Source organism: Patiria miniata, unplaced genomic scaffold, assembly GCF_015706575.1.
Source record: "Patiria miniata isolate m_02_andy unplaced genomic scaffold, ASM1570657v1 HiC_scaffold_29, whole genome shotgun sequence".
In the NCBI taxonomy this organism is placed as follows: Eukaryota; Metazoa; Echinodermata; class Asteroidea; order Valvatida; family Asterinidae; genus Patiria; species Patiria miniata.
Genome location: NW_024037068.1, coordinates 17,359,916 through 17,384,689, shown reverse-complemented (window position 1 = coordinate 17,384,689; position 24,774 = coordinate 17,359,916). Strand labels below are relative to the sequence as shown.

Sequence of the window (24,774 nt, the reverse complement as noted above, 5' to 3'; positions counted from 1 at the left end):
AAAGCTCATTTTGTTTGGGGGAGTCAAATTTCCATCCAACGCAACACTCACCCTTCCGACCCCGTGCCCGTCACTGGCGTCCCGGCACACCAGTTCCATGACCCCTTCACCGTACTCTCGCATGGTGGCCAGGTTGGCCGTCGTGATGGTCTCGTACTCATCAAGGAGGGCAGAGTTGAGCACCGTGGCACCGTCTTGGAGGGTGGGGATCTCTCGCGGCTTGCGGGGAATCTGGAGGTAATTCAGGAGGGCGCCGTACAGGTTGGCCCGGGTGCGCTGCTGGCCGCCGCCTAAAAACAGCAGGGGAAATTGGTACTCGGTGAGTTTGATTACTTCACGAATTTCATAAAGGCTGGTTCACACTCAGTGCAAAAGCAAACGCCAATGGGCCTTATGCATGAGTCGGCCATATTGAATTGAAAGTGAGGTGAAATCTTCATTTTTGGAACTTGCGAAGAGAAAAGAAAGCAAGCAAATTACTAATTAATTTTAAGTCTGCTTGAATGAATAATTTTAAATTCGTAATTATACATTCCCTGTATGTAAATTTGTAATTATAATGTTTTATGCCAGATTTTTGAAAAAATACATAAAATAAGGCTACATAAAAAGTCTGGCGCCTATTCACAATTAATTTATGAAGTACATTCAGGGGACTCAACGAAAATGGCCAACTCGTGCATAAGGCCCATTGGTGATGTCAGGGCACGCTTTCGTGCTGTCAAGTCATGAATGATCAATGCATTTCAATTCCTTTTCCTTTGCAAGTATAGAAACAGGGTTTGTGCTCTGACACCGTATCAAATTCAAGATCTCTTCAAAACTGTGATTTTTGCTGCCTTCCACAATACTGACAATTGCATCAAAAAAGAATATTTAAACAGTTATCATCGCTGATCTAAAGTAACATCATGAGTGAATGAAACTTTTAGCCCGTATGTCCCTGTATAATTGGCCTGTCCATTACTCCCTGTTCTACTAGAAACCAACACAGCAACCCATAGGTTTTATGTATTCTTCAGGGATTAATCCATTGCTATGACGTCACACCATTGTTAAAAGTGTGGATTCGGAACTACGAATCTGTTACGCTGGTCACAAAGTGTGGATTCGGAATGAAGAATCTTTAGTAAAGTGCGAATTCGGAATTACCAATCCACACTTTGAACACGTCAGACAATTGTTCTCCATAATGAGCATTAATAGGACCGTGTGGGTGAAAACTTTCCTTCAGAAATTACCAATGCATCTTCACTGTCAGATTCTCCGCCGTCACTGCAAAACCTACTTCGAGTCAGAAAGAAATCATCATCTGAACTATCCATATGTCGACGGAAGGAGCCGGGAATATGTGTATTCTCCTTAACACAAATACAATATAGTCCTAGTGCTAAAGATTTAATTTGAGACATTCTACCTGATATCATGATGAACTTGAGCAACTCCTTCAAGATGGCAGTCAGCGACACCACCTCCACCCCTAGGCCCCTCAGAGGGGCGTGGCCCTCCCCGCCCAGCCCTGCCCCAGCCCCGCCTGTAGTCACCACCGAGCCGTCCAAGGCCCGCACGTACTGGGCAGAGAGCAGCTGTGGGATGCTCTCTGTCTGGTCGCTGAGGATACACTCCCTCAAGGAGGTCATCAGGGTCAGCAGGACTCCGCCCACTGGGGAGGCAAGGTCAGGGGTCACCTCCTCATCGCAAACCTTACATCCACACAACAAACAGAATATTAGAACAAGTTAGTTTAACAAGTCCATACTTTGTTTCTAATAGGCTAATTCAGCAAAATACATTGAGGCACGCACACCTTTTGACAACCCTGCTGGCCAAAAAAGGTGCGTATCAATGGTGGTTTTTTTATTAGTCTTCTGACAACTGTTGTGCTTAAAAAGAAATGAGACTCCTTTTTAGGATTACACATTTGTAAAAATAAAGTATTCAGAATGAGCAACTTTAAGACGATACACCTCCAGTTACCAAGTATTACAGGCACTGCAGACAAAAAACCTTTAACCAAATAAAGTTCATATTCATCATGAGTACGTACAAAAGCCAATCCGGAAAACACACTAACAATCAACATAACTAAATGATGTCAACAACTTATCAGTCAAACTGAAAAGGACAAACTGACATACTAAAAAATACAAACAAAACATTTAAACAGGTAATAAATAAAATCAAAATAGCAACCAAATGTACCCAAAAAACCCCCAAAAAACAACAACAACATGTTCAAAAATTTCATTTTACCTTGGACAGGAGTTCCTGCAGCAGTTCAATGACGACTTTTTGCTTGAGAGCCGGTGGCAGCACCTCAGCAGGACACGATGTCAGAACAACCTCCGCTACTTGTCTCCAGGCGTCAAAGTTGTGCCTCTTGGCTGCCAGACCCTGGCAAAAGCTGTTCCTCTTGGTCACGTTGTGAAGCACAGCTTCTATCTCCTGTTGAGGGAAGGAGGGGGGGGGGGTGGGGAAGGCAAAAACCATCAAAACTATAATGAGCATATTCAGCTGGTAACAGGCAGGTACTCCTTTTGGTATATTTATTTGCCCGAGTTTGTTAACCCTAACTCCCTAGGGGGTGTGCAAAATCGTATTGGATTTGGAGGATGCAGGACTGTTAGGGATCACTGAATGCTGTACATTCCGAGAAAACAATATTCGTGGGTCTTGATTTCAAATCGCAAGTTGCCAAGTCATGCTTTGAATTGCACCCGAAATCAGCATCCGGAACACGTTCTTATTCAGCCGATTGCAGCTACGCGATGTCCCGCACAGAACCAATGAATTATACCAACCTTCCGCGCGTGTGCGTCACTTCAATGCTTGCGCGTACTCATTCACGGCTTAGCCAAATTAAAAACGAACTAGTAACAGAAATCTCCAAAAATGGGTCTTTAGACGCATCGTTGGAAATGGCCTTCGTTCATTGTTTCTTCACAATGACAACTTGCCAGAAAGACTAATTTCACAGGGATTTTAGTCCCAATACTATCTCTAAATAAAGTATGTTTTGCAACAATAATTTCATCACTTTTTGGATAGCTGCAAATGATGGACTGTACCTTTAACCTATCAGTCCCTGTACCACCTAAAGCTACCCTGCCTGTTACTCCTTATACTGCCCAAAACCACCTATGGTTTTTATGGATTTATCAAGGAGTTAATACAGTGTATAACAATGTTATACACGCCCTAATGAGTTAAAAAGAAGTCAACAACAAACAAGGAAAGACACTGTACGCTGTGTCAAGCCAGTATATCTGACTCTAGAGGACTCTATTAAAAAACTAGGTCTGCAGCTTTGCTAATGTTGCTAGAACCGTAACTTTGGGCGTTTATCCCTGGCTACATGACATATACCCAAGTCAATACCTGCATGACAATAGGCCTCTGACCGATGGCAGATGCTCCCTGTAGGTTGTTCAGATTTGCCATCAGGAAGCGATGCAGCTGCCTGACGTCGCAGAGTGAAGCCACTCCACGCTCCGCGGGCAGCTCGAATGCCGCAATCATCTTCTCAATGTTGACTGGGTCGATGTACTCCAGGCGTAGGTGCGGAGGCAGGTCCTGCACAAAGTCAATGGAGTCCAGCAACGTCAGGATCTTGCGGCGCACTTGGGTACCTGAGTAGAGGAGGAGAATGGTTAAGTTCACCTTTCTATCTTGAAAAAGGAAGTAGTCTGGGCTACCTCACTGTTCACCCATTCTTACGTTTTTCCTTTTATTGACTTTTAATGGATTTGCTTAAGGTGTTTTGGACTGCAATTCATTACAAATTCAGTCACATGTAAATTAAAAGTCTGGTCACAAGTAAACAGGGGATGAACAACGAAAAAGGAATGCCTTGGTTTCAGTTCATTTGAAGAGCGATCACGCGACTTGACTTGGGACCTGGATGGTGTTGAGACTGGATGACTTTTTATGGACTTATGATGGACTTAAAGAGGCCATGGGATGGACTTGGTTACAACACTATTTGACAACTTGTCTTACCAGTGACTCTAGACTGTCCTGCCTGGTGCATCGTACTCATCCCCAGGGCACCGTGCTCAGTGATCAGACTCACGTCCCCTACTCCTCGCTCGTCTGCTTCCTCATCTGCAAAACCAAAGAAAAAAAAATGGAATGTACCCCTGAAATAAGATTAAGCTGAAACGTGATGATTCTTCGATGGAGGAAGAAGAACTAAAAAATTGATGTGGAGGAGCATAAATTATGCACAGATGAACCATTTGCTCAATTAGCTCTTGTAACACCAGGAAGCGATGGAAGCTGAAGTGGTTCGGCCACGTCAAGCGGCATAACAGCCTATGCAAGACCATCATGCAGGGCACCATCGAGGGAGGACGCAGGCGAGGGCGCCAACGGAAGAGCTGATTTGACAACGTAAAAGAATGGACAAACATGAATATGTCAGAACTCCTAGAGCAGGCCACTGACATACCAGCATGGAGGAGGACTTCAGCTTCTTCTGCCCTCAGGCCCCCCTGACGTCGGCAACAGTCAAGGAGAAAGTAACGTAACGTAGCATACATTGTAGTTGAAGATTATTCACCATTACAAGTAAGGGAAGAATGCAAAATCAAACAACCAGTAACTCAAAGTTGAACATCAAGGTACCCAGTAAAACCCTGTGGAACCTCGGGAAACCTCGGCTTGAGGTAAACCTTGAGGTACCCCTAATGTAATTAAATTGCCACATGATCATCTGCATTTCAGTCTTTTTTTTAATTTCATTATGAACGGCATCACAAATAAGTTGCTTAAGTTCAGCTCAGTGGTAATTACTTTCTTACCAAAAACAATGCCCATAAATTCTGATGAACATTTAAGTAGCCCTACCTCCAAAGAGAAGCGAGGGCGAGTCCTCTAGAAGAAGCCGCAGTAATCTCTGAATATGCGAGCGTTGTCGATTGACGGAGGTCAGTCTGATCTCCGTGGCAACAGCCTTCATCAGCCAGGACTGCTGGTTCAAAAGCAGCCGCTCCTCCACATTGCCTGCCATGAGAAAACAGAAAAAAACCAAAATATAGGTGTTTTTTTTTTAAAGAGCAAACATGATAACAATGAAAATAATGTTGTGAACAATGTAAATCATGTCATACAACAGGCGTTCCACAGTCATGCCAAACGAATAGTATTTAGAGCAAGGTCAACTTTATGTTCTAATTGTCCATTGATCAGATTCTGGTGTCCTCCTGAAAGACTGCAATGGTGGATCTTTTGCCCATATTCGCTCCAAATTGTATCAATCGTCACATTTATTTCAAACTTTTTTTAGCATGATTAAGAATCCGTGTGATACTTGACTGCCTGATTGACACAAGTGTTACTCTGACTTTGAATCAACCAGGGCCCAAATTGATCTGTTGAGCTATTAGAGAGCTTTGTTTTGGGGTCAACAATTTATTGTCTAATTTGATATCTGACTCGCTATTTCTGATACACTGCAGTGGATAAAACAGGAGCTATGACTCTGTTGTTTTCTATTTTGGAGTTAAATATTGGATGTCTGATATTCTGGTTTTTCTCATTACAAGAGCCCACTTAAATATGAATTCCCAAGACTTAGTGCACTCTATACGTAACACTTGATTTAGGGTAAGCTTCATGCAACTTCAAGTTCTGAAATAGTCAGGTATCTTTGTGCCATTGTCAGCCACTCTTTAGTGATACATGTACCAAGGTTTTGGGGTAAGCAGCTTCTAGAATTTGGCCCAATGTTTTTCTTAAACTCTGTCAATAGTTGGACAGGTGAGAACACTTTAGGAAAACTATTGTTAGTACCTGCATTGAAGGGCAGGTGTCTGAGCTGGCTGTAGAAGAAATCCTGGGAGGCACGGAGGTAGCGCATGGTGGGGTCCGAGGTCTCGCGGTTGGCGCAGAGACGGTAGATCATCTCGTAGGCCAGCTCAGCCAGCTGAGGCATGGCGTGGATGGCTAGGGGACCGGAGCGGGCCTGGGCGCCACGGTCCAGGGACAGGATGTTCAGGATGGAATGGAGGCAGGTGCGGGGGGAACCCAAGACACCTGTGACAAGACGAGGGAAAAAACCCAAGGTTGTACAAATCTGGAAGCTTGTCAAAAGATGGAATGATCAACCTTGTCTCTAAAGGGCATATGCAAGGAACCTTCCTAATTCTATAAAATCACCACAAATTAGGGTACATTCTCTATATTTTAACAACCTGGAGGCATGAAATCCAATCTAAAGTAATACCGTTTGTGTCTTGCCTTCTCAATCCCCAAATCCTTCAAACCCTTGATCTAGGGAAAAAAGGGTTGTAGCTTCCAATTCCAGAGCACCTGATTCAACTTGAAAAGGATGGTAATGAGGGCAGTAATCCAAATCTGGACTCAACTTTGTGGTAATGTTAAGTACATAGTTTTTCTGTTGATGGGACTGAATTCTATTTGACAGATGCTGTAAGAAGTAAGCAAGCAATGAGTGCCCTAAATTCAGAGGTAAAACTGAAATCAGACACGCAAAAACGGGCATCATGTACAAGTGTTAGCATGCCTAGCATTAGAAAGTCTATGTCTTTGAACACATCTACCAAACAGGGCATGAACCTACTATCCTTGGACTATTTGAAGAATAACTAAACAAACCTTTGCGGTTCTCTTACACTCGTCTGATTTTTGTGTGAACAGATGATGTAATTGATTTTGTAGATGAACAGATTGTGTAAATGGAAGGTAAAACCCTTCAGAGTTCTGGATACTCAGCATATTAAACCATGTTTTGTGACAATGTTGCCATTTTTTTAATGAAGTAATATAAGAACATTTCAAGGAAGAACGTGGAATCTGATGGGTTGATGTTTGGAGGTTTCTTGAACACCTACCAGGTTCCTGAAGGTTGGTCTTACTGGCCGGCTTACGGTACTCATAACCCAGCAAGAAGTGGGCCAGATTGGGCGAGGGCTGCTCCAGCGAGTACAGCAAGAGTCTCAGGATGTACAGGCGTGTGGCGCTGCGGACCTTGGCCGTGTCGTCTCCCTCCAGGGACTCGTCCTCTGCAGGGAGGGCGTCAGCGGAGGAGTCCTCTGGGTCGTCAGTCTCCAGGCAGTCCACAAAGCCACGCAGGAGGTTCCTGCGTACGTCCTGAAAGGGGGTGACATTTTTTAAATAGACAGGGTTGACATCTTCATACGCCACTGTTTGCCATTATAAAGAAGTTTTCTTCTACTAAACTCTTACCTGTGGGCACTGGACACTACGTATTTCTTTTCGCTCTAGTTGGACAACTTTTGTTAAAGATGTCCAGGCTTTGCTATTTGCAAGTTTCACCCCCCAAATATAGATTTAAATATTAAATTATTTCTTTTTCCTGCAATAGACATCGATGAAAAAATCAGTGATAATTATTTTACAAATTTTACATTATTTGCAGCCTGACAATATTTAAGTTCTTGCAAGGCAAACTGGTACCTGTCAGTGGTATGGTTTGTGCACAAATGCATTTGGATGCATCGTATATAAAAATAACCTTGTTTCTGACTGAACAGCTTCAATGTTTAAATTTCAACCTTTGGAGTGCATGTCTCCAAGAAATTAAACCTGCTTTCCAAGTAAAATTTCCCTAGTAATAATTATATAATATTGGATGGCTTTGAGGTGGATACCAGAATAAATTGCACGAACTATGACAATATTGTCATAGCGAGTGCAATATAATCTTGTATCCACCGAAAACAAGCCATCCAATATTATTATTATTATTTATATCAGGCTGACTTGATCTGCAAGAAGCACAATTCAAGACACTGTCTTCATTACATCTTTTTCGTTTACATCAAACGTTTTGAAGCTGCCACTGTAATTGTTGACAACAGTACAAGTATACCTGGCCTTCTGCACACTGCATGAGCGCTGCATGCACGCGGCGTGTTCCGTGTTCGACGGTGCGCGCGCGCGCTACGCTCTGTTGAGTGGTTGACAACTGTGACTTTCTATGCTCTTGATCGATTGGGAACCAGCGAAAATGCCCGGATGACTGCAATAATAATGTTATTGCAGTCAACCGGGTACTTTATCATTGTAGTCATCCGGGAACTTTTTATGAAAGCATACAATACGCCGATTTATTTTTACTGCTGGAAGCCTGATATAAATAATATTTAGTAATATTACCCTCAGGGCATCTTACTGATATTAGCACTGAAAAGATGTTTGACATGAAATCCATACCTGTTTTGCAGTGAAGAGTCCCACGATTTCTGGCTGCATATTTGAGGCACGCACCGTGCTGTAGAGAATCCTTGTGCTGGCCAGGGCGTGTTTAGGGTGGGTGTCTCCATGGGTGACAAACCTTACAGGAAAAAAAGGATCCTAGTCCTGAATCTCATGTTGCTTGACTTTTTTCTTCTTTAGGTTAGCCCTACCATTAGTGGGCATTGCCTTTAAAGGCATGATAGGTTCGGACAAAGAAAACATGGTTTTAACTCACAAATATGCATATTTCCATGTTTTACACAAAAAAATTTACCAAATTTTATGATCACTAGTGTTTTTTAAATTCAGTTGCCATGGTAAAAATTGACATCCTACAGAATATTTTTGGTACCATGCTGACCCCAATGAAAGTTAGGAAAAGTCACCAAACTTAATGTCGATTGGCCAAAGCATTCCAGGGAAAGATTCCCATATCTGGCCAGCACTTGACATCCTGTGCACAAACCCTATGGGACTGGTCTGAAAATTTCTAAGTGTTTTCTCAGTAAAAAGTCAAAATTTGTCCCTGCTACTTTCAACTTTTTAGGACATATTATCACTTTCTGATGGCTGATCGGTCATTTAAGAGAAAAATTACTGATGGCCAGATATGGGAATCTTTCCCATTCCAAAGCTTTTTAACATGAAGTTTTATAGAGGGGGGAGGGGGGGGGGGCAAATTGTGACATAGATTAGCCATCAACACCACCTTCAGATAGGATGGTAGGAGTGAGCTTTTTACAGGCAGAGCGGTGTAGTGAGTTGGCAAGTCGAAACTAGGACACATGCTCCTGCGTTGAGAGAGACAATTGTAGTAAAGTATCTAGCCTAAGAACACAAGCACCATGTTTTCCATCAGGGTTCGAACCCACATATCGCATGTGATTCCTACATCAAAACCATTGGACCTGGGTTCAAATCCTCTTTCGTTGTAATATTGGGAAAAACTGATCAGGAGATGTAGTTTATATTTGGCCATGTCTTACTTTGCAATGTTGACCAGGTGGTCTGCTGTTTCCGACCGAGGATTGATGGCCATCAGCAGCTCATCCATTGTGCTGACCATGACCCCCGACCCTTGAACTCTGACCAGGTCAACGAACGCGTTCTGCTTCTCCAGCGTCAGCTGGACCATCTGCAGACACATGAGGGCGCACTTCTCCATGTGGGGCTTGCCAGGAATGCCCGTCCTGTACTGGTCCAGGGTATGAGTGACTTCATCGATAATTTGAAGTATCTGAAACATAACAGAGTGAGGGAGAAGTAATGTCTGTCTTGAGGCAATTTGACCCCAAGGTCCACGTTTATCTTCAGTTTCCTTTGCATTTCTATTCCTCCTTGGATGGGATGTAAGTCTTTCACAAGTTACTCTCCAGCTAATGATAGTACTTGTTTATAATCCTTGATAACTTCAGGCAAGAGGGGTGAAGTGGCTTGCCCAGGGACACAACATATGGCCGGCAGCTAGATTCAAAGTCCAGACCCTCTGATCATACCGAGGATTGAGATTGGCGGGGAAAGAAAAAGCCATGAAATAATCCGCAGACGGTTTGCGGCGATGAGATTGTCAATTAAAAAAAAACATGTGAAAGGGCTGAAAGATGCATTTCTTTCTATACTGATAATGGCTTTCTCTCCGATTCAAAAAGTTTGATTTCAGACGAAAGTCTGAAAAATCTCATGCTGGGGTTTGGGAGCCCAGAGCAACGTAGGGCCTATGGTATGTTTGTTTTTGCCTGGGGTACCCCATAAAACCCTGTACAACCTCGTAAATCCTCGAGGTAAGCCTTGAGTTATTGACTGTTTTCCCCCCCTTTTTTTCCCCCTTACCAATCTGAGCATAGCATTGTCATTCAGCATGTGAACCATGAGATGGTAGCCGGGGGGCTTGTTGGCCACGCTAATGCCCCCTCCCTGTATCTCCACCGGATGGTCCACAAAGTCCTGAGGTTGGGGCTCGTAGTCCTGGAGCAGCTTGCAGAATATCTCGGTGACGCCTGCCGCTACCTCCCACTAAAATAGGAAAAATAAAATAAAGGAAATGAAATAAAAATAAATTTGGGGGGCTAATCATTCTTACTTGCAGCAAAAGTTGAATTGCGAAGGATGCAGCCACAACGACCCATGTCTATCCACGGAGCACAGCCAGATCCAAAGGGTTGAATTTTGCGGAGGGAGGAAAACCGGAGAACCCGGAGAAAAACCTTCATGGCACAAGACATAAGCAGCGAACAAATCTCCTCACATGTGACCTGAGCCGGGAATCGAACCCGGGACACAGCAATGAGAGGCGAGCGCTTACATACTGAGCCACCCATGCAAACAACAGTTTATTGATAATTATCGTAATAACAGCATGACACACCTATTTGAAACTGTGACTTTGTTGTTGACTAATGTGGAGACCGTAGCCTATTTTTTTTAATGTCAAAAGCTGCCATACCTTATTTTGAGTTACAGGCCCTCAAAAGACTTGTACAATGGACATCAATGTGAATTGTCTCAGTTTTCATCCACAAAATATCTTTCAAGTCAACAGTTTGTCAAACATACACACAGCTGAGCACGGTCTCTAAGTATGCCAAGCAATACTTAAAGGGCCCATGACATGATTTTTAGAATTGAATGTATTTTTGTGCAAATTTTCATTCACCTGAAATGTATGAATACTACAAGACATCCCTTTTGGCAAAAAACTTCATAACTTCCACTTAAAAATTGTTTTAAATGTTCCATGCTTTTTCCGAAAACACCAAAATTTTTGCAATTTTTGATGCTTAAAGGTAATGTACAACTACAACATTTGCAAACATTATAAAATGAAATTACTAAATTATTATACAATACCTTACTTGACTGTAAGTGAATAATAGTCTCAAGCACCCTGTGAAATCATTGCGCCTGGTATGCTGTCATTTTCAAGAAAAGTGGCATTTTGTATCATTTTCCAATGATGGTTCGGCCAATCATCATTGGAAGAAAACGGCTTTTTTCAAGTACTACCCCCAATTGACTGTAAGCTGACTGCTGTAAGTTATACCACCGCTTTGCTCATTAAGTTAAATGGGAGACAATGGTGCATGTCAAAGATTGCACTAACTAATGTCTATAAAATGGGCCCTTTACACTGGCACATCATAGGTCATAGTGTTATCCACGTACTGGCCAGTCAGACCTCTATATCTGCATGAGGTATTGAGGCAGTGCTCCAACAAAAAAATTCATTTTCATTCCCAAAATCTCTCAAACTATCCACCTTCTCTCCAGGGTCCCTGTAAGCCCGCCAACGGTACTTGAGGAACACGGTGTCCCTCAGAAACTCCAGGTAAGGGTCGAAGCCTGGTGCCCGGTACCCGGCACCGAGCATGGCCGGTATGGGTAGGTCCATCAAGGAATTCATCAGTTCCAGGAAGCCGCATGTGAGCGGGTACTCCTCATTGGATGATTCGATCTCGTCTAGCTCCACGGGGATGCCCGAGGCCGGGGAGCCTGGCAGGGCCACGGTAGGGATGACCTGTGTAACATGGACAACAAGGAGAGGAAAACAAACATTCAACACTGTTGAAGGTAATTTCAATATTGAGTTTTGCCTCTCACTGACGTATTTATACACACTGCATACCCAGTGTTGTTCTGAGTGATTGTGGGAATAAAATTCACAAACTACCCAGGTGCGACTCAAACCCGCGACCTCCTGCTTATTAGTGCAGATGTCTTACCACTTGACCACCGATCTTGCCGGGGTCGGCCGGCTGGTTTGAATCTGATAATGCAGCGGGTATCACAACCACAGAACATTGAGTATACAGTGTTTGTAAAAATACGTCGGTGAAGGGCAAAACCCAATATTGAATTTACATCACCCGACGTAAATTCCTTCTTAATATGAACTGTTGAATATCTCACGAAGAAGAGCAACCACCTGATGGAACAAAGATTGTATTACCTAAGCAAAGTGACGAGGGAGTGTCGTCAACAGTTGGAACAGTGGGAAAGTTCCCGGAGGAACAGCCTGTTCCTACACTGCAAAGTTCCCACGTTTCACGGACAACATAGATACTTTCAGTGAGACTGCTGGAACCCAGCAATAGACCAGTTCAGCTGAAACACACTGGACGTGCATTCTGCTTGATTTCTCCCACTGTGTTCAGTGGAGTGCTTTGTATATTCTCCTGAAAGTAATCTTTGTCCATATTCTGATGCAAGAAAACGTCCACTGTCAGAGTTCACTTGAACACTTTGTTACCAGACTTGAGACTGGATAACATATAATAATAATAACAACAGGCATTTCTATAGCGCTTTTAAATGGGGTATCAAGCGCTTTACAATTATTATTACCCCTGTTCAACGGACAAGCACTCCTGAAACCTTCTCAACTCTCTGGGGACCAGGTAGGTAGGCAGCCATTTCGGCGCTTTTGGCCGTAATCAACCTCTCACAACTTGCAATTGACTAAAGATTTCTAGAGCAAATCTCTGCTTTTTAGGTGCAGGGAGTCAGGTTGTTGGGATATCTGTTTCATCTAGCCACTCATGTTTCTTTCCATTTGGAGAAATTTCCCAAAAGAGGTTTTAGACAAGCAAAACCAAAGTCTGAATCTGCGCACCGTACCTGTGAGACCTCCAGGGACTGCCAGAGGGTGGCACCTACTTCCGGCGATTGCGCCAACGTGGCCAGGGTGCGTAGGCATTGACCTTTCAACTTTGGGGGCACGCTGCAGCTGAGAAGACCCAGGAGCAGGACAATGGGAAGCCAGGATTGGTTCTCACACAGAGCAATTCTGGCATTTTCATCCTAAAAGAAAAATATGCTTTTTAGTTATATTAATATGCTTGCAAAGTAAACCAGTCACTTTTGTCAAACAACTCAAGTTTATTCAAAATAACTCATTCAAGAAGCATGTTAGTCTTTGGGAAAAATCATTGTTTTCTCTCCTTCCCCCTCCCCTTTTTCCCCCTTGTTCGTCTCTACAAAGTCCCATAGACTTTATATGCACTTTTTCCAACTGGCATTTTGGTCACTTAAAAAAAAAAAGGTCATATCTTGATCAAACTCGGCTGAATACTTTGACCTACCAAAGATAGTCTGAAAACAATGACATCATGATGACGTCATCATTTGTCACACGATGTCAACTTAAAGGTGAGTTTCAAAGTCAAATATATACATGCTGATTAAGGCAAAAGTTAGCATGTCTATAAACAACAATGTCATGAGGATGTCGTCATGCAATTTCTTTTAGGCTTTTAAAATCTGAATTGTTAAATTCTTATATCAGGATGTGTGATTATATATGACTTAAGGAGCTGGGATAATTTGCAGACAAATTTTTTTTCACAGTGGGCCCAATGCATCAGGTATTAGTTGTATTAATTAATTAATTAATTAAGGATTCAGAGCTATGCTGATATTTAATGAGACGATGCCTTACAAACAAAAGCAAATCGGTAGAGCCATGTGTTCCATTCAACTACAGACCCACAGAAGTCTAGGTTTTTTTAATGTTCTCACCCATTTAGCGGTGACCTGTGTCAGCCTGAGGACAGCCAGCAACCCCTCCATCTCCTGTGGAGTGATCCCCTTAGTCACACTGTATCTATGCATGGAGTGGGCCTGTCCCACTTCGGGATGGGGGGAGCTGGTGGCTTCTTGCCGGAGGGTGGTGTAGTAGCGGTTGATGGACATGAAGAAGTGATCCCACGACACTGTGTTGGAACTACCCCCTACAAGCAAATGGAAAGTTCCAGAAAGGTATATATGTTATTACATTATTTAGAAAAATACCACATCCTGTGCCAAATTCGGGCGTTTCACAATGCAGTGCAGCACCAAGAGTTTTCCATGGAGAGCCCATTTTTCAAGTTTTCGACAAAACATGACCCATTTGAATGAGTGTCAGTAGGCAACTTGAACTAATTTGTTATAGATTGGGGCAAATCCCTGAAGAGTTCAACTCATTACATTCAGTATCAAGCGAGAAAAGAAAAATTTAAGATTTTTTACAAAATGCCCCTTTTTTATCATAAAAAAAGTCAGTTTTTGACCCAAGAATCCAACTTCACCAAATTTCCTAAAAAGTTCACACGAGGTGCCTAGAGGCCAGAATTGAATTCCCTGAAGAGTTCAACTCATTACATTCAGTATCTAGTGAGAAAAAAAAAAAATTTGGCTTTTAATAAAATGTCCCCAAAACTAAAATGTTTTCCATAGCCGGCATCATCGAAAAAGTCAGTTTTTGACCCAAAAATACAGATCTACAAAAATTGCTCAAAAGTTTACACCAGGTGCCTAGAGGCCAGAATTGAATTCCTTGAAGAGTTCAACTCATTACATTCAGTATCCAGTGAGAAAACAACACTTTTTGGCTTTTTACAAAATGTCCCCAAAACTTCAATGTTTTCCATAGCCGGCATCATCGAAAAAGTCAGTTTTTGACACAAAAATCCAGATCGACAAAAATTGCCCAAAAGTTTACACAAGGTGCCTACAGGCCAGAATTGAATTCTCTGAAGAGTTCAACTCATTACATTCAGTATCCAGTGAGAAACCAAACTTTTTGGCTTTTTACAAAATGCCCCCAAAACTTCAACTTTTTCCATATCCGGCATCATCGAAAAAGTCAGTTTTTGACCCAAAAATCCAGATCGAAAAAAATTGCTCAAAAGTTTACACCAGGTGCCTAGAGGCCAGAATTGAATTCCCTGGAGAGTTCAACTCATTACATTCAGTATCGAGTGAGAAACCAAACTTTTTGGCTTTTTACAAAATGCCCCAAAACTTCAACTTTTTCCATAGCCGGCATCATCGAAAAAGTCAGTTTTTGACCCAAAAATCCAGATCGACAAAAATTGCTCAAAAGTTTACACGAGGTGCCTAGAGGCCAGAATTGAATTCCCTGGAGAGTTCAACTCATTACATTCAGTATCCAGTGAGAAACCAAACTTTTTGGCTTTTTACAAAATGCCCCCAAAACTTCAACTTTTTCCATAGCCGGCATCATCGAAAAAGTCAGTTTTTGACCCAAAAATCCAGATCGACAAAAATTGCTCAAAAGTTTACACGAGGTGCCTAGAGGCCAGAATTGAATTCCCTAAAGAGTTCAACTCATTACATTCAGTATCCAGTGAGAAAAACAAAACTTATTTGCATTTTACAAAATGTCCCCAAAACTTCAACGTTTTCCATAGCCGGCATCATCGAAAAAGTCAGTTTTTGACCCAAAAATCCAGATCGACAAAAATTGCTCAAAAGTTTACACGAGGTGCCTAGAGGCCAGAATTGAATACCCTGAAGAGTTCAACTCATTACATTCAGTATCCAGTGAGAAAAACAAAACTTTTTTGCATTTTACAAAATGTCCCCAAAACTTCAACGTTTTCCATAGCCGGCATCATCGAAAAGGTCAGTTTTTGACCCAAAAATCCAGATCGAAAAAAATTGCTCAAAAGTTTACACAAGGTGCCTAGAGGCCAGAATCGAATTCCCTCAAGAGTTCAACTCATTACATTCAGTATCCAGTGAGAAACCAAACTTTTTGGCTTTTTACAAAATGCCCCCAAAACTTCAACATTTTCCATAGCCGGCATCATCGTAAAAGTCAGTTTTTTACCCAAAAATCCAACTCGACAAAAATTGCTCAAAAGTTTACACGAGGTGCCTAGAGGCCAGAATTGAATACCCTGAAGAGTTCAACTCATTACATTCAGTATCCAGTGAGAAACAAAACTTTTTGACTTTTTACAAAATGTTCCCAAAACTTCAACGTTTTCCATAGCCGGCATCATCGAAAAAGTCAGTTTTTGACCCAAAAATCCAACTCTACGAAAATTGCTCAAAAGTTTACACGAGGTGCCTAGAGGCCAGAATTGAATTCCCAGAAGAGTTCAACTCACTACATTCAGTATCCAGTGAGAAAACAACACTTTTTTGCATTTTACAAAATGTTCCCAAAACTTCATCTTTTTCCATAGCCGGCATCATCGAAAAAGTCAGTTTTTGACCCAAAAATCCAGATCGACAAAAATTGCTCAAAAGTTTACACGAGGTGCCTAGAGGCCAGAATTGAATTCCCAGAAGAGTTCAACTCACTACATTCAGTATCCAGTGAGAAAACAACACTTTTTTGCATTTTACAAAATGTTCCCAAAACTTCATCTTTTTCCATAGCCGGCATCATCGAAAAAGTCAGTTTTTGACCCAAAAATCCAACTCGAAAAAAATTGCTCAAAAGTTTACACGAGGTGCCTAGAGGCCAGAATTGAATTCCCAGAAGAGTTCAACTCATTACATTCAGTATCCAGTGAGAAACAAAACTTTTTGACTTTTTACAAAATGTTCCCAAAACTTCAACGTTTTCCATAGCCCGCATCATCGAAAAAGTCAGTTTTTGACCCAAAAATCCAACTCGACAAAAATTGCTCAAAAGTTTACACGAGGTGCCTAGAGGCCAGAATTGAATACCCTGAAGAGTTCAACTCATTACATTCAGTATCCAGTGAGAAACAAAACTTTTTGACTTTTTACAAAATGTTCCCAAAACTTCAACGTTTTCCATAGCCGGCATCATCGAAAAAGTCAGTTTTTGACCCAAAAATCCAACTCTACGAAAATTGCTCAAAAGTTTACACGAGGTGCCTAGAGGCCAGAATTGAATTCCCAGAAGAGTTCAACTCACTACATTCAGTATCCAGTGAGAAAACAACACTTTTTTGCATTTTACAAAATGTTCCCAAAACTTCATCGTTTTCCATAGCCGGCATCATCGAAAAAGTCAGTTTTTGACCCATAAATCCAGATCGAAAAAATTGCTCAAAAGTTTACACCAGGTGCCTAGAGGCCAGAATTGAATTCCCAGAAGAGTTCAACTCATTACATTCAGTATCCAGTGAGAAACAAAACTTTTTGACTTTTTACAAAATGTTCCCAAAACTTCAACGTTTTCCATAGCCGGTATCATCGAAAAAGTCAGTTTTTGACCCAAAAATCCAGATTGACAAAAATAGCTCAAAAGTTTACACGAGGTGCCTAGAGGCCAGAATTGAATTCCCTGAAGAGTTCAACTCATTACATTCAGTATCCAGTGAGAAAACAACACTTTTTTGCATTTTACACAATGTTCCCAAAACTTCAACGTTTTCCATAGCCGGCATCATCGAAAAAGTCAGTTTTTGACCCAAAAATCGAACTCGAAAAAAATTGCTAGAAAGTTTACACGAGGTGCCTAGAGGCCAGAATTGAATTCCCAGAAGAGTTCAACTCATTACATTCAGTATCCAGTGAGAAACAAAACTTTTTGACTTTTTACAAAATGTTCCCAAAACATCAACGTTTTCCATAGCCGGCATCATCGAAAAAGTCAGTTTTTGACCCAAAAATCCAGATCGACAAAAATTGCTCAAAAGTTTACACGAGGTGCCTAGAGGCCAGAATTGAATTCCCTGGAGAGTTCAACTCATTACATTCAGTATCCAGTGAGAAACAAAACTTTTTGACTTTTTACAAAATGTTCCCAAAACTTCAACGTTTTCCATAGCCGGCATCATCGAAAAAGTCAGTTTTTTGACCCAAAAATCCAACTCGACGAAAATTGCTCAAAAGTTTACACGAGGTGCCTAGAGGCCAGAATTGAATACCCTGAAGAGTTCAACTCATTACATTCAGTATCTAGTGAGAAAACAACACTTTTTGGCTTTTTACAAAATGTTCCCAAAACTTCATCGTTTTCCATAGCCGGCATCATCGAAAAAGTCAGTTTTTGACCCAAAAATCCAGATCGAAAAAATTGCTCAAAAGTTTACACCAGGTGCCTAGAGGCCAGAATTGAATTCCCAGAAGAGTTCAACTCATTACATTCAGTATCCAGTGAGAAACAAAACTTTTTGACTTTTTACAAAATGTTCCCAAAACTTCAACGTTTTCCATAGCCGGCATCATCGAAAAAGTCAGTTTTTGACCCAAAAATCCAACTCGAAAAAAATTGCTCAAAAGTTTACACGAGGTGCCTAGAGGCCAGAATTGAATTCCCTGGAGAGTTCAACTCATTACATTCAGTATCCAGTGAGAAACCAAACTTTTTGGCTTTTTACAAAATGCCCCCAAAACTTCAACTTTTTCCATAGCCGGCATCATCGAAAAAGTCAGTTTTTGACCCAAAAATCCAGATCGACAAAAATTGCTCAAAAGTTTACAAGAGGTGCCTAGAGGCCAGAATTGAATTCCTTGAAGAGTTCAACTCATTACATTCAGTATCCAGTGAGAAACAAAACTTTTTGACTTTTTACAAAATGTTCCCAAAACTTCAACGTTTTCCATAGCCGGCATCATCGAAAAAGTCAGTTTTTGACCCAAAAATCCAACTCGAAAAAAATTGCTCAAAAGTTTACACGAGGTGCCTAGAGGCCAGAATTGAATTCCCTGGAGAGTTCAACTCATTACATTCAGTATCCAGTGAGAAACCAAACTTTTTGGCTTTTTACAAAATGCCCCCCAAACTTCAACTTTTTCCATAGCCGGCATCATCGAAAAAGTCAGTTTTTGACCCAAAAATCCAGATCGACAAAAATTGCTCAAAAGTTTACACGAGGTGCCTAGAGGCCAGAATTGAATTCCCTAAAGAGTTCAACTCATTACATTCAGTATCCAGTGAGAAAACAACACTTTTTGGCTTTTTACAAAATGTTTCCAAAACTTCAACGTTTTCCATAGCCGGCATCATCGGAAAAGTCAGTTTTTGACCCAAAAATCCAGATCGACAAAAATTGCTCAAAAGTTTACACGAGGTGCCTAGAGGCCAGACTTGAATACCCTGAAGAGTTCAACTCAGTACATTCAGTATCCAGTGAGAAACAAAACTTTTTGGCTTTTTACAAAATGTTCCCAAAACTTCAACGTTTTCCATAGCCGGCATCATCGAAAAAGTCAGTTTTTGACCCAAAAATCCAGATCGACAAAAATTGCTCAAAAGTTTACACGAGGTGCCTAGAGGCCAGAATTGAATACCCTGAAGAGTTCAACTCATTACATTCAGTATCCAGTGAGAAAACAACACTTTTTTGCATTTTACAAAATGTTTCCAAAACTTCAACGTTTTCCATAGCCGGCATCATCATAAAAGTCAGTTTTTGACCCAAAAATCCAGATCGACGAAAATTGCTCAAAAGTTTACACGAGGTGCCTAGAGGCCAGAATTGAATTCCCTGAAGAGTTCAACTCATTACATTCAGTATCCAGTGAGAAACAAAACTTTTTGACTTTTTACAAAATGTTTCCAAAACTTCAACGTTTTCCATAGCCGGCATCATCGAAAAAGTCAGTTTTTGACCCAAAAATCCAGATCGACGAAAATTGCTCAAAAGTTTACACGAGGTGCCTAGAGGCCAGAATTGAATTCCCTGAAGAGTTCAACTCATTACATTCAGTATCCAGTGAGAAAACAAAAAATTTTTTTGCATTTTACAAAATGTTTCCAAAACTTCAACTTTTTCCATAGCCGGCATCATCGAAAAAGTCAGTTTCTGACCCAAAAATCCAGATCGACAAAAATTGCTCAAAAGTTTACACGAGGTGCCTAGAGGCCAGAATTGAATTCCTGAAGAGTCAACTGATTACATTCAGTATCCAGTGAGAAACAAAACTTTTTTCCATTTTACAAAATGTTTCCAAAACTTCAAGGTTTTCCATAGCCGGCATCATCGAAAAAGTCAGTTTTTGAACCAAAAATCCAGATCGACGAAAATTGCTCAAAAGTTTACATGAGGTGCCTAGAGGCCAGAATTGAATACCCTGAAGAGTTCAACTCATTACATTCAGTATCCAGTGAGAAACAAAACTTTTTTGCATTTTACAAAATGTTCCCAAAACTTCAACGTTTTCCATAGCCGGCATCATCGAAAAAGTCAGTTTTTGACCCAAAAATCCAGATCGACAAAAATTGCTCAAAAGTTTACACGAGGTGCCTAGAGGCCAACTCATTACATTCAGTATCCAGTGAGAAAACAACACTTTTTTGCATTTTACAAAATGTTTCCAAAACTTCAACGTTTTCCATAGCCGGCATCATCGAAAAAGTCAGTTTTTGACCCAAAAATCCAGATCGACAAAAATTGCTCAAAAGTTTACACGAGGTGCCTAGAGGCCAGACTTGAATACCCTGAAGAGTTCAACTCAGTACATTCAGTATCCAGTGAGAAACAAAACTTTTTGGCTTTTTACAAAATGTTCCCAAAACTTCAACGTTTTCCATAGCCGGCATCATCGAAAAAGTCAGTTTTTGACCCAAAAATCCAGATCGACAAAAATTGCTCAAAAGTTTACACGAGGTGCCTAGAGGCCAGAATTGAATACCCTGAAGAGTTCAACTCATTACATTCAGTATCCAGTGAGAAAACAACACTTTTTTGCATTTTACAAAATGTTTCCAAAACTTCAACGTTTTCCATAGCCGGCATCATCATAAAAGTCAGTTTTTGACCCAAAAATCCAGATCGACGAAAATTGCTCAAAAGTTTACACGAGGTGCCTAGAGGCCAGAATTGAATACCCTGAAGAGTTCAACTCATTACATTCAGTATCCAGTGAGAAACAAAACTTTTTGACTTTTTACAAAATGTTCCCAAAACTTCAACGTTTTCCATAGCCGGCATCATCGAAAAAGTCAGTTTTTGACCCAAAAATCCAACTCTACGAAAATTGCTCAAAAGTTTACACGAGGTGCCTAGAGGCCAGAATTGAATTCCCAGAAGAGTTCAACTCACTACATTCAGTATCCAGTGAGAAAACAACACTTTCTTGCATTTTACAAAATGTTCCCAAAACTTCATCTTTTTCCATAGCCGGCATCATCGAAAAAGTCAGTTTTTGACCCAAAAATCCAACTCGACAAAAAATTGCTCAAAAGTTTACACGAGGTGCCTAGAGGCCAGAATTGAATTCCCTGAAGAGTTCAACTCATTACATTCAGTATCCAGTGAGAAACAAAAGTTTTTGACTTTTTACAAAATGTTCCCAAAACTTCAACGTTTTCCATAGCCGGCATCATCGAAAAAGTCAGTTTTTGACCCAAAAATCCAGATAGACAAAAATTGCTCAAAAGTTTACACGAGGTGCCTAGAGGCCAGAATTGAATTCCCAGAAGAGTTCAACTCATTACATTCAGTATCCAGTGAGAAAAAAAAACTTTTTGACTTTTTACAAAATGTTCCCAAAACTTCAACGTTTTCCATAGCCGGCATCATCGAAAAAAGTCAGTTTTTGACCCAAAAATCCAACTCGACAAAAAATTGCTCAAAAGTTTACACGAGGTGCCTAGAGGCCAGAATTGAATTCCCTGGAGAGTTCAACTCATTACATTCAGTATCCAGTGAGAAACAAAACTTTTTGCTTTTTACAAAATGCCCCCAAAACTTCAACTTTTTCCATAGCCGGCATCATCGAAAAAGTCAGTTTTTGACCCAAAAATCCAGATCGACAAAATTGCTCAAAAGTTTACACGAGGTGCCTAGAGGCCAGAATTGAATTCCCTAAAGAGTTCAACTCATTACATTCAGTATCCAGTGAGAAAACAACACTTTTTTGCATTTTACAAAATGTTTCCAAAAACTTCAACGTTTTCCATAGCCGGCATCATCGGAAAAGTCAGTTTTTGACCCAAAAATCCAGATCGACAAAAATTGCTCAAAAGTTTACACGAGGTGCCTAGAGGCCAGACTTGAATACCCTGAAGAGTTCAACTCATTACATTCAGTATCCAGTGAGAAAACCAAACTTTTTGGCTTTTTACAAAATGTTCCCAAAACTTCAACGTTTTCCATAGCCGGCATCATCGAAAAAGTCAGTTTTGACCCAAAAATCCAACTCGACAAAAATTGCTCAAAAGTTTACACGAGGTGCCTAGAGGCCAGAATTGAATACCCTGAAGAGTTCAACTCATTACATTCAGTATCTAGTGAGAAAACAAACCTTTTTGGCTTTTTACAAAATGTTCCCAAAACTTCAACTTGTTTTCCATAGCCGGCATCATCGAAAAAGTCAGTTTTTGACCCAAAAATCCAGATCGACAAAAATTGCTCAAAAGTTTACACGAGGTGCCTAGAGGCCAGAATTGAATTCCCAGAAGAGTTCAACTCATTACATTCAGTATCCAGTGAGAAACAAAACTTTTTGACTTTTACAAAATGTTCCCAAAACTTCAACGTTTTCCATAGCCGGCATCATCGAAAAAGTCAGTTTTTGACCCAAAAATCCAATCGAAAAAAATTGCTCAAAAGTTTACACGAGGTGCCTAGAGGCCAGAATTGAATTCCCTGGAGAGTTCAACTCATTACATTCAGTATCCAGTGAGAAACAAAACTTTTTGGCTTTTTACAAAATGCCCCCAAAACTTCAACGTTTTCCATAGCCGGCATCATCGAAAAAGTCAGTTTTTGACCCAAAAATCCAGATCGAAAAAAAAATTGCTCAAAAGTTTACACGAGGTGCCTAGAGGCCAGAATTGAATTCCCTGAAGAGTTCAACTCATTACATTCAGTATCCAGTGAGAAAACAAAACTTTTTGCATTTTACAAAATGTTTCCAAAACTTCAACGTTTTCCATAGCCGGCATCATCGGAAAAGTCAGTTTTTGACCCAAAAATCCAGATCGACAAAAATTGCTCAAAAGTTTACACGAGGTGCCTAGAGGCCAGACTTGAATACCCTGAAGAGTTCAACTCATTACATTCAGTATCCAGTGAGAAACCAAAACTTTTTGGCTTTTTACAAAATGTTCCCAAAACTTCAACGTTTTCCATAGCCGGCATCATCGAAAAAGTCAGTTTTTGACCCAAAAATCCAACTCGACGAAAATTGCTCAAAAGTTTACACGAGGTGCCTAGAGGCCAGAATTGAATACCCTGAAGAGTTCAACTCATTACATTCAGTATCTAGTGAGAAAACAACACTTTTTGGCTTTTTACAAAATGTTCCCAAAAACTTCAACGTTTTCCATAGCCGGCATCATCGAAAAAGTCAGTTTTTGACCCAAAAATCCAGATCGAAAAAATTGCTCAAAAGTTTACACGAGGTGCCTAGAGGCCAGAATTGAATTCCCCAGAAGAGTTCAACTCATTACATTCAGTATCCAGTGAGAAACAAAACTTTTTGACTTTTTACAAAATGTTCCCAAAACTTCAACGTTTTCCATAGCCGGCATCATCGAAAAAGTCAGTTTTTGACCCAAAAATCCAGATTGACAAAAATTGCTCAAAAGTTTACACGAGGTGCCTAGAGGCCAGAATTGAATTCCCTGAAGAGTTCAACTCATTACATTCAGTATCCAGTGAGAAACCAAACTTTTTGGCTTTTTACAAAATGCCCCCCAAACTTCAACTTTTTCCATAGCCGGCATCATCGAAAAAGTCAGTTTTTGACCCAAAAATCCAGATCGACAAAAATTGCTCAAAAGTTTACACGAGGTGCCTAGAGGCCAGAATTGAATTCCCTAAAGAGTTCAACTCATTACATTCAGTATCCAGTGAGAAAACAAAACTTTTTTGGCATTTTACAAAATGTTTCCAAAACTTCAACGTTTTCCATAGCCGGCATCATCGGAAAAGTCAGTTTTTGACCCAAAAATCCAGATCGACAAAAATTGCTCAAAAGTTTACACGAGGTGCCTAGAGGCCAGACTTGAATACCCTGAAGAGTTCAACTCATTACATTCAGTATCCAGTGAGAAACCAAACTTTTTGGCTTTTTACAAAATGTTCCCAAACTTCAACGTTTTCCATAGCCGGCATCATCGAAAAAGTCAGTTTTTGACCCAAAAATCCAGATCGACAAAAATTGCTCAAAAGTTTACACGAGGTGCCTAGAGGCCAGAATTGAATTCCCTGAAGAGTTCAACTCATTACATTCAGTATCCAGTGAGAAAACAACACTTTTTTGCATTTTACAAAATGTTTCCAAAACTTCAACGTTTTCCATAGCCGGCATCATCGAAAAAGTCAGTTTTTGACCCAAAAATCCAGATCGACAAAAATTGCTCAAAAGTTTACACGAGGTGCCTAGAGGCCAGATTGAATACCCTGAAGAGTTCAACTCATTACATTCAGTATCCAGTGAGAAACAAAACTTTTTGGCTTTTTACAAAATGTTCCCAAACTTCAACGTTTTCCATAGCCGGCATCATCGAAAAAGTCAGTTTTTGACCCAAAAATCCAGATCGACAAAAATTGCTCAAAAGTTTACACGAGGTGCCTAGAGGCCAGAATTGAATACCCTGAAGAGTTCAACTCATTACATTCAGTATCCAGTGAGAAAACACAACACTTTTTTGGCATTTTTACAAAATGTTTCCAAAACTTCAACGTTTTCCATAGCCGGCATCATCATAAAAAGTCAGTTTTGACCCAAAAATCCAGATCGACAAAAATTGCTCAAAAGTTTACACGAGGTGCCTAGAGGCCAGAATTGAATTCCCTGAAGAGTTCAACTCATTACATTCAGTATCCAGTGAGAAACAAAACTTTTTGGCTTTTTACAAAATGTTCCCAAAACTTCAACGTTTTCCAT

The 24,774-nt window shown here is 40.7% G+C and overlaps 1 protein-coding gene across 1 annotated transcript in view; it reads right to left on the bottom strand.

The window, feature by feature from the left end:
* The window catches only part of LOC119735231 (nuclear pore complex protein Nup205-like), a 32,644-nt gene extending 18,564 nt beyond the window's left edge, over positions 1-14,080 (bottom strand). Inside the window, exons 1-15 of the mRNA XM_038208936.1 lie at positions 14,011-14,080; positions 13,738-13,949; positions 12,838-13,020; positions 11,480-11,737; positions 10,054-10,236; positions 9,210-9,460; positions 8,200-8,320; positions 6,855-7,113; positions 5,794-6,036; positions 4,849-5,004; positions 4,000-4,104; positions 3,379-3,629; positions 2,254-2,445; positions 1,418-1,703; positions 52-290 (exon numbers count right to left, since the gene is read on the bottom strand). Coding sequence (XP_038064864.1) covers positions 52-290; positions 1,418-1,703; positions 2,254-2,445; positions 3,379-3,629; positions 4,000-4,104; positions 4,849-5,004; positions 5,794-6,036; positions 6,855-7,113; positions 8,200-8,320; positions 9,210-9,460; positions 10,054-10,236; positions 11,480-11,737; positions 12,838-13,020; positions 13,738-13,949; positions 14,011-14,080 — 3,009 coding nt within the window. The remainder of the gene's footprint in view (positions 1-51; positions 291-1,417; positions 1,704-2,253; positions 2,446-3,378; positions 3,630-3,999; positions 4,105-4,848; positions 5,005-5,793; positions 6,037-6,854; positions 7,114-8,199; positions 8,321-9,209; positions 9,461-10,053; positions 10,237-11,479; positions 11,738-12,837; positions 13,021-13,737; positions 13,950-14,010) is intronic.
* Between the last annotated feature and the right edge of the window lie 10,694 nt (positions 14,081-24,774).